The sequence below is a fragment of the Camelus bactrianus genome, chromosome 22 (genome assembly GCF_048773025.1).
Source record: "Camelus bactrianus isolate YW-2024 breed Bactrian camel chromosome 22, ASM4877302v1, whole genome shotgun sequence".
In the NCBI taxonomy this organism is placed as follows: domain Eukaryota; kingdom Metazoa; phylum Chordata; class Mammalia; order Artiodactyla; family Camelidae; genus Camelus; species Camelus bactrianus.
In genome coordinates, this window is record NC_133560.1 from 23963767 (window position 1) to 23977790 (window position 14024).

Below are 14024 nucleotides of genomic sequence, written 5' to 3' on the forward strand. Positions count from 1 at the left end.
TCAAGAGTCAAGAAACTCTGGCATATGCCTGGGTTCCGATCCAGGCTCTGGCACTTCTTCACTGTATAGACTATAGCAGGCGAATTATTCAGCCTCCCTGTGCCCCAGTTTCTGCAAAGTGGAATGAGGATAACACTGTAATAAAGCTTTGTGGTGAGGACTCCGTGGGGAGAGTGCCTAAACTAGGAAGCAGTAGCTGTTATGATTATTGTCTTTCTTAAGATCTTGTGCTTCAAGTCCCCCACGGACCTGAGTTCAAATCTCAAATCTGGTCAAGGGCTGTCACTCCTTGTCTCAGAGTCACGGCGGGGAAATGGACGAGCTACTGGGGCATGCAGTCTCAGGGCATGTGGGGGACACAGGGGTGCTGAGTAAACTCTCACTGAGCTCAGAAGTGCCTGAACCTGGAATGGGCATTAGGGGACATAAGACCATCTGGCTTCTGGGTACCACGGATGCCATAGCAAGGGGATAGGATGGGCTCTGGTGCCACAGGAGTTGGAGAAGTTTTCGGGGAGAAATCACGCTGGTCTCGAGGAGGAAGCAAGGAGCCAGGGCCGGGGGTGGTTAGCAGGAGGATGGTCCTAACTGAGGATCTTTCCCCAGCCTTCTAGAAATACTGGGTAGCCACAAGGAGGGAAATTCATTAAGAGCCAGGACAGGTACACCAGGGTGATCCAGGACAATCAGACGGAACAACCTGGGCCATGCAGAGAATTTCCCAGAGCCGTGTGTGTGTGTGTGTGTGTGTGTGTGTGTGTGTAACCCACTGGGCCTAGACTCTGCCTCTGCTCAGGGCGTTGAGAAGGCCCAGCCTGCCCAGTCTGACCAGAAACCCAGGTCCAAGCTTGGGACATGTGGCCCTGGGGGCAAAACCTGACTTTGGCCTCCCTAGTCTTCAGGGACAGGGCTGATTTTAGTCACAGTGGAACCTCTGGGAGATTGGGCAACAACTATGTTCCCACCCCTCCCACAGATGTCCAGAGTGGTGAGAAAGAGGGACAAGCCTAGGGAGAAGGGAGGGAGGCCAGAGGAGGCAGGAGGATGCTCAGGCTGCAGAGACAGACACATGAGTGCCTGCTGACTGCGGAGGCCCCAGGGGTCCCACTCTTGTATGCCTCCTCCTCAGTGACTCCATCTCCTTGGCAGTGGCCTAAAATACAAAGCAAAGCAAGGAGAGGGGAAGTCTTTGGCTAAAAGGAAGGCTTTGGAGGTCCCGGGGCGGGGGCTGGGGGGCCCTTCGCACAGCCTTGGTTTCTCTTTCAGACCTGGCTTGACACCCACCCCTTTCTGATGGGAATGCCTGCCCAAACGTGACAGCACTTTGAAAATCCCAGGATCTGTTTATCAGGCAGTGTCTGAGGGCACCTCCTGGAACTCGGTACTGCAGACTTGATCGCTGCTCCTGGACCCATGGGGCCCCCAGCCCGAGGGGGAAGAGCTCCACCCCCACCCTACATGGAGTCTAAGAGTCGCAGCCGGCAGGGAGCCGGCAGTGAGTAATTGCAGGCTTGCTCTGGCCTTCCTGGTGGCTCTAAGCCAGGACAAGTTTCATTCTGGAGGGCGGGCCTCAGCAGGGGAGGGGAGGGAAGGAGAGGAGAGGAGAGGAAGGAGGGGAGAGAGGGGAAGGGGCCTCAGGTGGAGGCTAGTTGCGCGGGGGGGGGGGGGGGGCTGGCCTGGAGCCCAGGCCCCAGATGCTAAGCTAAGGCCCAGGCCCCCATGGCCTCAAACACGCCCCTAACAGGGAAGGCAGCCTCTGAAGGCCTTTCCAGCCCGCCCTCCACTCTAAGGGTGAAGCAGTGAGCCATTTCCTGTCCCAGACACCAGCAAGGGGGCCCCTGGCAGCTGCCTTTCTAGTCTAGAGGTTTGGATTTGCTCAGTTAATAATGATCACTAAAAACAAAACAAACAAAAAAAACCCCAACAAAACCCCAACCCAACTGGGTCCTCATCAAGCCCCTGGGCTGACCCTGCCCAAATTGGACCCCAGGGAGGTTTCCACCAGAGGAAACAGGAGAAAAGATGGTACAGAATCACCCAGCAAGTGGGTCGGAAAAAACTGAAGAAGGGAGCTGGTGGGCGAAGCCAGTGGGCGGCTGGTCCAGGATGCCGGGAGAGAGAGAGAAAAGGCCACCCAGTGGTGACAGGGACACCCAGGCCATGGATCTCACCACCCTGAGCTCTCTTACCTTATCTGGGAAGCAGAGATAAGCTCCTGGGTATATATAAGCAAAAGTCCACCGGCCTGGACAAAGATCCCTACCCCCCCCCACCCGCCACCCCCAAATCTAGGAGAGAAAGAAAACCAATGGACTTGGCTTTACTAGACATGTTTGCTCTGTGCCTCAATTCCCTCATCTATAAAACAGGACTAGTGAAAGTGCTCCTTTAATTCGGACCCAGACTCCAGGTGGGGGTTAACTAAGGGAATAGGTAGAAGGAACCCAGCCAAGCAGCCAGCTGGCAGTAAGGATCAACACGCACCGTCTCTTCTTAGAACAGGGTGTGTTACCCGGTCTGTAACAAACCAGAAGCCCCTAGGGTTGGATGCAAGTCTCCAGGGGCCCTACGGAGACTCACAGAATCTTCTGAGGATGCCTCTTCTCAGGTTAGCTCTGTAAACAGAGGACACTTTGCATGAAACCTCAATTAACATAGCACCTAATTCCCCAACACGTCCTCCCGAGGCTCCAAGGAAGAGCAGAGCGTTTCCAAGACTCTGGGCTTGGCTCACTCACTCCAGCCCCTTAGGACCACCCTGTGTTCCTGTCGAGCCCTTGGGAGAACCTCTTAAACTGAAGGAAACAGAGGCTCCCACCAATGAGGGAACTGGCTCACGGGGTGTGACCTCTGGCTAACCCTGCAGCGCAGTTAGAACAGTGGCTGGCAAACATAGCTGTTCTTTGGATTCACCTGGGACGCCTGGGTCCCCTGGCCGGGTCCAGCCAAGCCCCAGGGATCCTGGGATTTCTCAGAGCTCCGCACAGAGGCTTCTCCCAGTGAGCCGTGTCCCGTCCCCTGGTGGCCCAACCCTCAGCAACAGAGGGGAAAAGAAACAGACCCTAACGACTCCATTGAGGGCAAGGTCTGTAATCGCCTCACTGTTTCCTGGTACTTTTACAAACAAGACATGGGACTTGAGAAAAAGCTATACATGTGCTTGCTTTTTGTCAATCCCCTTGCCTGGCTCCCCGCTGCAGCTGCACCTCAAGGGAAGGGTTAACAGGAAGCGCCTGGCGTCCTGCAGCCACAGAAGCCCATTGTTCTCCAGCTGGTCCCCTCCCCCTTGTCCAGGAAGACCGTCCAGGAAGACCCTCCAGGGAGCCCCTTCAAAAGGGACGGGCCAGTGTCTCCAGACTGCAGGCCAGCCGATTGGGGGGAGCGAGCACAGGAAAAGGAAACCCGCTGGGCGCGGGCTGGGGCACAGCTGTCACTGCTGAGTCTCAGGGGGTTTCCGAGGAAGGGGGGCTCAGCTTTACCCACCCCTGTGGGGGGCAGCCCTCCCCCACAGTCCTCATCTGGAAGCCAGAAGGCTTTGATCTCGAGCTTTTAGGTACAACTTAAGCTCCTGCCTCCCTTCACCCATTTCCCCCCACCGCACCCCCCAGCATCTCTGGATTAGAAAGTTTCACACCCCACCCCTCCTCTGTCTGATTTCAGATCTTCTCTCTTGCAGGCCCTAACCGTTGGCTTTGTCTGATTAGCGGACTCTGGGTGGGGGTGGCCCTGTGTTTTGGCGGGGCAGCCTAGATTTGGAGGGGCAAAAGGAGGCAGAGAGCTGTTGGCAGTTCCTTGGGAGACCCTGGGGGGCAGGCAGGGTGAGGGCGAGCAGCTGGCAGCCAGATGTGAGTGGACAGGTTGAGGGAGAAATTAATTGGTGCCAGTGAGGTGGTGGGCGGAGAAGGCAGGACCCTAAGGGGCCCTGGGGAACTGCCTAGGTGCAGAAGGTTGGGGGAGGGGGGGGACCGTGGGACAGTAAATGCTGAGAATACTTCTTAACTGAGAGTCAACAATGTACTGGGGAAGGTGGCCCTGATCTGAAGACTGGAAGGCAGTGAGAAATAGAAGGGCAGGGAGGGGAGGTAGGGTGGGACCCAGGGGAATTTCTGCTGAGAGAGGCTGAGTGAAAGGGGCAGGCAGGGAGCTGGCTTTGGGGAGGCCTCCAACCAGGCCATGCAGGTATAGGGCCATAGCCCCCTGAGCTCAGCTGTCCTGGACACAAACTTGGGGACACCTTAGCTCCCCTAACACAGATGGGCAGAATAACCCCATACGCTGAGCTTCAGCAAACAAATGAAATCCCCTAGTGAGAGCAAACCCGGACACAAGCAGGGAAGGTCCAGGCGCCCCTGAACACAGTTGTGTGGATCTGAGCTCCACTAGGCCCTACTGTGCGGGTTTCAGGCACCGATGTGGGGTTCCCCTGGACACCAGTGTGGCGTTCTGGGCTCCCCTAAACATACATGGGGGGCTTCAGTAACCTCCACATCAAGGGCAGATAGCTTGAGCCTCAAACTCTGGCAATTCCTATTTCCCGTTTTCTGTGCTATTTACCCGATTCCGAGCCGACCCCTAGCCCCAGGCGCCCCGGGCGGAGCCTCCGCCTTCCCGGGCGGCGCCTAAACCCTGCCCCCACACCCCCGGGGCGCCCTGCAGTTAGGAGGCCAAGCGGTGACCGTCCGGGCGGAATCCGGAAGGGACAAGCTTGGGGGCGAGTAGCTCAGTGAGCGCGCGGGGCGGGGCTCGGGGATAAGTGCAAAGCGAGGTATATTTGCATGTCCCGCCCCTGCCTGTGATTGACGCCCGCATAACCCCGCCCCGCGTCCATGAAGGTTACCCACCCCGAGGGTCCCGCCTAGCGTAGATCAAGTCCCCGCCCCGCGTCGCTAGCAACTTGACGGAGACCTGTGCCTTCCCCGCCTTGGACAAGTGGACCTCGCCCAGGGTTCCTGGAACTGGGTAAACCGGTCTGGGAGCCGCTTCTGGGCTAGTCTCGACCTGCAGCCCGGCCCTTTCCCAGTTCAGCGGAGTCCGAACTGGGGCATCTATTTCTTGGGCCTCGCACAGCAGAGTGAGGAGGGAGGGGAACTCTGGATGGAGGACACCACTAGAGCTGTCCCCTACAGGGCAGTCCTCTCTGGGGCTCAGTTCCCCAGTCTGTAAGAAGTGGACATTAAAAGGACTGACTTCACAGAAAAGTAGCAAATGTATCATTCACTCACAAAAAACACTCAGTAGGCACCTCTAGACTAATCTCTGCCCTCATGGAGGCAACAAGCTAGAGGAAACAAACCTCAAAATAAATTGCAGTTGTGATAAACACTGCTAGGACCACTGCTACCAAATAGTAGTTCTTTTTTTTTTTTTTTAAGGATTTTTTTTAATTGAAGTATATAGTCAGTTACAATGTGTCAACGTCTGGGGTACAGCATAATGTCCCAGTCATGCATATATATACATACATACATGTTCATATTCTTTTTCATTAAAGGTTATTACAAGATATTGAATATAGTTCCCTGTGCTACACAGAAGAAAAAAATTTAATCTTTTTATATATAGTGGTTAACATAACATTTGCAAATCTCAAACTCCCACATTTGCCACTTCCCCTTCCCACCCTTTTTCCCCTGGTAACCATAAGATTATTTACAAATAGTAGTTCTTGATCTGAACAGTAATAAACAGAGGGGTCTTAGACCCAAATGGAAGGCAGAAGGGGAACACTTCCCTGATGATTTGCCCTTGAGCTAAGCTGACTTAACTAGGTGAATAAGGAAGGGAAAGGCGTCTTAGGAGGCAATAACAGCATATGCTAAGGCCCTGTGGCTGGGAAGACTGTGTAAGTATAATGAACAAAAAGCATGTCTTTGTGGCCAGAGTGATGCAAGATTAGGCCAGAGATGGGCTGAGCACAGATCAAGCAGACCTTTCATACAGGAGGAGTTTTGTCCCTCTTCCAGAAATAGAATTTTCCTAATTCCAGGACAGTGGGCAAAGTGATTCAATGTTATTTAAATAACATGAAATGAATCCCTCAGAGTCTCTCCTTTTTGCGCTAGTCTTCTAAAGACAGTCTTCCTTTGACAATAATGTGTCTTTAACCTTGCTAATCTTCCTTTATAACAAAGAAAGCTGTCTGGAACCTCACATTGGCTGCTGTTTCAGTAGGGTTATATGACATTGTTTCATTTTTATTGTAATTTTTATGAACTGTTACATCCCAAGTATGGGGAGTGATTAAAAAGTTTTTAAAAATTAGATAAATAATGGTACAGTTGTTAAGTAGATATGATAAAACTCCTGACCTTCGGCTGTCTGAAGTTTGGGAAATTGTATTCTAAGAGCCATGGGAAGTCATTGGTTAATGAGATAATAAATATTAAGCACAAGCATCTGCTTACCCCAGACAACCTCATTCACTCATTCAGGCCTGGGCTGGACATTTGTGGAAATAACATTCGAATGGAGGCAGAGATGCTAAATAGAATATAAATATATCCTTTCAGGTGGTGAGTAGTGTTCTAAGGAAGGCTGAGCAGGGTAAAGGAGCAGAGTGGGGTGCTATTTTAGATCAGGTAGCCAAAGAAGGCCTCCCCAAGGGGGTGACATTTTAGCAGAAACCTGAAGAAAGTGAGGATGGACTTGTGGATATCTGAGAGAAGAGCACTGCTGGCAGAAAGAAAGAACAGCGAGTGCAAAGGCCCTGGGGCTGGAACACACCTGTCCTGTTCTCCCAGCAGAAAGGAGGCCAGTGTAGATGACGCAGAGTAAAGCTAGGAGAGTGAAATGATGCCGTTTGCATTGCATTTGATCGTTGCAGCTGCCCTGTAGAATAGATTGTGGGGGTCAAGGGCAGGGAGAGGCCACTGTCCTAACCTAGGTGAGATGTGAAGGCAGCTCACAGCAGAGTGGCAGCCATGAGGGTGGGGAAAGGTTCAGAGTGGGGTGAAAGGAAGCAGCAAGAATCCCCTTTAGGTCCTGCTGTACTTGGAATATCTTAGACCCTTATGAGGAGACACAGAGAGAAGGCTTGGCTAGACAAGTCTGGAGGTTGTGAGGAAGTCCAGGATGGAGAGGGAAATTTGGGAGTCAGCCTAGAGGTGGCAGCTAGGGCCCTAAGGCTGAATGCGCCTACCTAAGGGTAAGCATAGATCGAGAGGGGCCCAGGGCCTGAGGCAGGGGCCGCTGGTGAGGTAACCAGGAGTGAGAGTGTGGGGGTCTGCAGGAAGAAAGAATCCACCCTGTCAAATCATTAGGATTCCACCAAACTCTGGAGCTGGGAGGGGAGCTCTTGTTCACGCTGAGCTACTGGAGGAAGAAACTATTTTACCAGTTCTCTGGGCTTAGCACAGCACCTATACATACTTTCCCATACATATACATATACTTGGATTACTGTATGTGCTTTTAAATGCACTGTCACCATCCTGGCTTCTAACAATAATAAAATTATAACACTTTGTGTGCCAGGCATTCTACTAAGCACTTTGCATGTATTATCTCGTTTAATACCTTCACAATAAACCTAAGAGGCAGGGACGGTTATTGTCCACAGTTTACAGCCAGGGAAACTGAGGTCCAGAGAGGTGAAGTGACTTGCTCCAAGCTGTACAGCAAGCAAGTAGAGCTGGCCATCTGGCTCTGGAATCTGTATTCCTTATCCCACAACTTCTACAGCAGGGCTTTGTCAGCCAACATCCTGGCTCTGAGTTACCTCCCATTGCCTGAGCGGGTAGACCTGTCTGGCTCAGGCCTTTCATCTTCTGGGGAGGAAGTGATGGCTATTCGACTAGATCAGTCCAGTTAGATGGGCATGTAGGTTGTTTCCAATTTGTGCCAATTCTGGACAACACTGGAGGGAACACCCTTCTGGAGCCTCCTGCTGGGCCTGAGGTTCCCTGGGGAATCTGCTGGTCGCAAGATCTGACACTTTAGTTTTCACAGCTATTGTCCAATCGATTACTCCCCACAGGGCCTGTCCCAATAACCCAAAGCCAATCCAGTGTAATGGTGCGAAAACTCCAGGCCTCTTTCAATATCAGTTGTGACGCATTTTCAATTGTGCCTATTCTGATGGGCGAAAGGGGTCTCGGGGAGGAGGGGTATATCTTAACGGGACGTATGTGGGGGGTGTTTGTCCGGGCTCCCACTCCATCTCTAGCCCTCAGCTCCCTTGGCCAGGCACCGGAAACCCCCAGGCGGCCAGGGCGGGGGCGACGGTCGGCCAAGCAGCTTCCCGCGGAAGGAAGCGCCCGGCGGTTCCTGCGACAGGATGCGCAGTGATGCCCCCTCCCCAGCCTCCGGGGACTTCCCAGGGCGGGCCAGGTTCGGGAGGGAGTTGCTCCCACGCGGACGCATTAAGCTACCGCTAGGCGTGTGGGGTTCCTGTCCCTCTACATCCCACTGGGGAGTTGTGGGTCAGGCCCCCAAGTGGGTGGCGCTAAAGTCTTTCACGTTTCCCGGGAAGGAATCGGGCTGCGGTGGAGGTGAGATTCCCCTAGGGAAGGGAGGGAGGTGGGGAGTGCGGTGGTTGCAGGAGGGAAGCAAGGGGCGGGCGTTCTGGGGCGGGGCCACCCCTCCACCGCACCCTCCTCCTCTACCCTCCCGCCCCGGGGTCAGGTCCCCGGGGTCTCGGGAGGCTTGCAGTGGCGGAGCCAGCAGTCTGGAGGCGGGGCGGGCCCTTTCCCGGAGCTGCGCTCACTGCCCGCACCTGCGGCTCCTTTGTCCTCCCAACAGCCCCCACCCCCACCCGCCCTGGGCAACGCCTACAGCCAAGCTCCTAAACCAGCACTGGAGAAAATTATTAGGGTTTCACCTTTCGGGGTGGCTAACCCGGGGCTGGGGTGGGGCCAAAGCAAAGGAGTGCTCCCATGGGCATTTCTAACCTACAGCCTCTCGCAGGGAAGCTAGCTGTTAAGGCCTACTTCACAGATGAGGAAACTGAGGCTGGGAGCTCACCTCCCAGCCTGGACCACACAATTACACAGCGGGAGACTTGAAGGGGGCATAAAGGGTGCTCAAAAGCTCACCTGCTCAGCTCCACCCCAGTCATGGGATCCCTGTCAGTGCTGATTCTGTTAATCAAGTGGGGTGAGGGGCTGTTAGGAGACTTCCTTGTCTCCAAAGGAGGCATTGGTCCCCCATCTCTGATGGGGGCACTGAAGGCAACAGTATCCACCCTCCCAAAAGTCTGAACTCGGAAAGGTCTCCTGTGCAGCCAGAATTGTAGTGGACTGTCCAAGGAACCTCCAAATGTGAAGATTAAGGAGGAGCTGGAGCGCCAAGGCACCCAGCACGGAAGTGCTCTGGCAAAGAAAAGGGGCCCGGCCCCCGCCCGCCCACTCTGCCCACGTGGTAGCCGGTCAGACGGGTTTCTGGGGCCCCTGCAAGCCTCGGCCAGCTCCTGACCCCTTAACCCTTCCCCTCCCCTGCCAGGGAAGAAAACCAGACGGGCTGCAGACTTTTTATTCAAATGGCCTTTATTTTCCTATCTGGCCTTTCGTGAAAAGGCCAGATAGATGGAGTTAACAGAATCCATCACAGTAAAGGTAAACAGAACCTCAGAACGCCCTGGCAACAATCTCCCCCTACCCAAAACTGGCCCAGTCTCACCAGCAACTGATCCCAGCTCAGCCTTACAGCGCTCTGAAAATCCCCTCCCCCCTATTTTTGTGATTCAGACCAGGAACGTCTGGGTTGATTTCGTCTGTGTGTCTGAGAGAGGGTCAAGCTTGACATTGCGAACGTATTCGCACCTCTAATGCACCAGATGAGGAACATTTTAACCTGAAATTAATCAGCCTTTAGGCCCCAAAGGCTTAGAGGCTGGGGGCAACAAGCCGCAGCACTCCGAGATGAAATGACTCAGGCTGCCCTCCTCCCATTCCCCAGGGCGGTCCACACCCCAGATCCTCCTCCACGGCCTCACACCCACGCAAGGCAACAGGAAGCTCCCCACGTCTGCCCCATGACGCAACGATGACCGTTCGCACAAGTATGTCACTGGAGGGGAAGGGGAGTGCCTGGAATTCTGAGGTTGGAAACGCAAACACCAACTACTGAAAACCCTTGAAAGGGCAGCACAGTCCCCAGTAAAAAATGAAGTCCGATCCTGAGGAGTTTGAAGAACCAAGCTTCCCTTCTCCCAGTCCCAGGAGAGGGTAAAGTCCACGTCCCAGTCCATTAAAATAGCACCTGTGGGCGCTGCAGGTCTGGGGGAAGGCGCCTACGCCCTCGGCTCAGGCTCTTCTGTGGCGCCGCTGCACACAGGTGGCGACGGCTCCCCGGGGGCAGAGTCCCTTTCAGGCCCTCTAGGCAGCCCGGGCGGCGGCTCCTCTCCACGGTTTCCGCGGGCGCTCCCCCGGGGGGTGGGCCTTGCCTCGGGTCTGCGCACTCCGGCCGACTGTTCGGCCCGCGCTCTGGGCTCCGGTAGCGCCGCTCGGGGGCCCTCAGAAGGCCACGACCGCCCGCACTAGCACGTTCAGCATATTGTCAGCTGGGCGGCAGGCCGGCTTCGCCTGGCACGCCGGCTGCGCCGTCGGGGCGGCGGCGGGGCTGCAGTTCAGAAGGCCGGAGAAGCGCCTCTGGAGGACACGCGCCAAGTTGGGGAAGGCGCCCTCCGCTTGCGCCGGAGGGATCTGCAGGCGATCAAGGACCTCCGAAGAGACCCCTTCCTCCTCCTCCTCTTTTTCTAGACGGGCTTTCTTGCTCGGGACCAGCGCGGCGTCCCCACCGTCGCTCAGGCTGCTGCTTCGCCGCTTGCGGCTGGCTTTGGCCGGGCGTTGAGCACAGCGGGCCGGGCTCTCCTCGGCTCTCGGCGTCTCCTGCGTGTCCATGGGTTCCGGAAAGGACTGCTCACCGTCGGGGTCAGATGCCTTGGCTGCGGCTTCCGCTTCCCGCGGCGGATGCAGGCGAGGGTCAGGGGAGCGGGCGGGCGGCAAGGACACCTCGGGCTCGTGGGCTTCCACTTTGGCTGAGAGGTAGAGCTCCCGGGCGCTGCGCATGACCAGCGACAGCTGCAGACTGCGGTGCAGCCGCAGGCCACCGCGCTGCATGCGCGAATGGTACATCTTCCACACCGACAGGGTCATGATGCGTTGCGCCTCCTTCTGTACTTCCATGGCGGCTCGACGGTGGGTACGAGGGCGACTGGAACTCCCGACTGGACAGGGCAGGGCAGGGCAGGTAGCAGGTGCACTCTGGACAACGCTCTCGTTCACGCCTCTCTCTACAGGACAACCCACGATGAGACACTGCTAGGACGCTCTGCTCGGGCGCCCGCCACCCGGGCCCTTTTGTACTAGGAGTGAAGTCACGAAGACGCCCGCCCAATCAGAGAGCCGCATCCGGGCTTTCCACAGCGCCGCAGCGAGGGACTCCTTAAAGTGACAGGGTGGAATTCACCGCGCGGAGAAAAGGAACTCGAACAAGGAGGAGCATTCTCCACTCCAAGCTGACTCTCGGAGTGGTCTCCTTTCTCAGAGCCCACCACTGCACCAGCGCGCAGGCCCAGGGGAGAGGGGCTGTGGATGGGCTCAGGGCCCACCCACGGGTTGCACTGTAGACCCTAGCCGGTCGTAGGCGGCAAGTTTCCCTTCACACCGGGGAAGACCCGGGTTCTAGTTGATACCTCCCCCGTGGAAACAGTGCCTAACATCTACCAGGCGCCTAATTAGTTATTTTTTTTAAATCAGTAACGATGCTAACACTTACTAAGCACTTACTACGTGCCAGGCGCTAAGGGCTTTCCTTTCATAAATATCTCATTGATCTACCACCTCCACTCCGCGGAGGGTGTTATACTAATTTCTTCAGGTGAGGAAAACTGAGGCGAGTGACTCCTTCAATATTTGCCCTTGTTTGGAGGTGGTAAGAAGGCAGGGCTCGCTGGCTGGCTCCAGGAAAAAGCTGACCACTTCACGGGCGGCGGATGTCTGTAAGCACTAGAGCTGCAGGCCAGGCTGCCATCTCCGCACCGCGCACTGAGCACCGCCTCCCCCCGCAGTTTCCCTGGGCACGAAATCCGTGGGCGTGTAGCTCGAAAGGCGGAGGACCCGGCCGTACCACAGTGAACACGTGGCTTCGGTCCCCCTAACCACGTAACAGTGCTCCGCCTCAGCTCCCCGGGAGGCGGAGTTGGAGTAGGAGCTGGAAACTGAGCGACGCAGATAGATAGAAAACATTGGCCCCACCTTCCGCTCCGCGCCAAGATTCCAACCTAATTCCAGTTCCTCAAAAAATGCAAAATTGTTCGAAAAACTCCATTCATTCTTAGTGCGGGCCCTTTAAGAGGAGGTTCTCCCTCCCCTTGTCGGCGCGAGAGCCTTCCCGCCACTTGAACTGCCAGACTTCCACGACTAAATTTGGAAGTAATGACGTAGGGCATGCGAGCCAGCAGCTTCCGGCAGCCCATATAAGGACAGGAGCCCGACCTCTATACTGGACAGTAGTCGGCTTCTTCCGGCCAAGCGGGGGTGGTGTCTTAGCCTCCGAACACGCCCCCTCCGCTCCCCATCTCCCGGCAGCTAGGGCTGGCTGAAGCCCCAGGTTTCCGGAGCGGCCTCCGGGGGCCGACGGAAAGGGAAAGGAAACTTTTGCTTCCTTCCTTCCGGAGGCCAGGAATCTGTAACAACCCTCCGGGAAAGCCCCCTGCCGGCGGGTAGGAGCCACCTCAGGGCTCACACTGACGCCATCTCCCAGATACCTACACAGAGACCTTGCCAACACAAGCAGCTGCTCCCTGACGACCCCTTCATTCTTGTTCCCTCCATGGAGACCCTGCCAGGCCCCCTTCTATGTATTCCTCCCCCTCCCCACAAAATTGATCCTCTCCTGCACCTCTGGAGCACGCTTAGGTCCCCCACACCCAACCCCGGCACATGGGGACTCTTAACAATTATTCTCTCTTCTAAAAAACTCCTAAGGCCTCTCTCACTCCCTCCTCTTCCGAGACAGCCCGCACTGTCTATGGAGTGTGTACCTACTTTCACTTTAACTGAACACCCAACCCCCACACCTCTTGGTCTTTCTCTTGCCTTTCGAAACAGCCTACATTCTATGTAGTATGTATCTCTCTAAATAAATCTACCTTTGCTCAAATAAAAACATTCCCAAACTGTCCCCATTTAGCGATCCTGCTACATATTACGGCGACCTGCTGAGGACGCTCTCAACCCCGCCCCCCTTACCCCCAACCCCACCTTGAGACTCCACAATGACAAGCCCAGCCAGCCCCGGAGCTATCTCCGACAAACAACAGAGGCAACCCTCCAAGGACTTCCTCAGACATCTCGCTGGAGAGATCAGGACCCCACTCATGCGACGGCTGCCCCCTCGCAAAAAGTGCTTTCCCAGAGACCCCACACAGAAAAGGCTCGGTCACACAGGCGGCAGCGCCCTGAGTCTCCAGACGTTCCTGGCCCCTCCCCACACGCAGAGGACTTCCCTGCAGACCATTCTCAGAGCCACCCCAGCGTCGCACTCAGAAAGACTCCATCTCCAGGAGCATCTCCAGGATCCCCACTCACGGCCACCCCACCCTAGGGCAACCCCGAGGCGCCCCTCCTGCGCAGGAGAAAAGAAGAGGGGAGAGTCCAGCAGAACTCCCCACAGAAAGCCCCCGCTTCACCCCGCCCCCCCGGGAAGGTGGGGAGACCACCTCTCCCCATACCCCTTCCCAAACCTACCACTCCCGATCCTGGGCTGGGACCATTTCCCAAGGCGGGATCTAGGTGCAGGCTCAGGGAGTCCGTTAAAATGATCTACAAATTGAATGAGCCCCTTCCCCAGCCATGATCTCGCCTGATTTGAAAGAGACTAGTATTATTTACATTGCTCAGAAGGGAAACTGAGGGTGCGCAGCAACAATCCGAAGACTGGGTCTCGAACCGAGGGATTCGGAGCTCCGACTCGAATCCAGCCAGACAGAACTAGGACACTGCTGGGGGCCAGGAAGAGAAAAGAGGTACAGGCGGACAGGAAGCCGTCTCTACCCAAAACCAAGATGGCCGCAGAGAGAACGG

The 14024-nt window shown here is 55.7% G+C and overlaps 1 protein-coding gene across 1 annotated transcript; it reads right to left on the reverse strand.

Annotated features, from left to right (window-relative positions):
- Positions 1–9461: 9461 nt before the first annotated feature.
- IER2 (immediate early response 2) lies at positions 9462–13972 on the reverse strand. The gene is made up of 2 exons (XM_010954167.3): positions 13833–13972; positions 9462–11230 (listed from the first exon to the last, which is right to left on the reverse strand). Exon 2 carries the CDS (start codon positions 11121–11123, stop codon positions 10452–10454), a length of 672 nt encoding a protein of 223 aa, XP_010952469.3. The 5' UTR covers positions 11124–11230; positions 13833–13972; the 3' UTR covers positions 9462–10451.
- Positions 13973–14024: the final 52 nt, after the last annotated feature.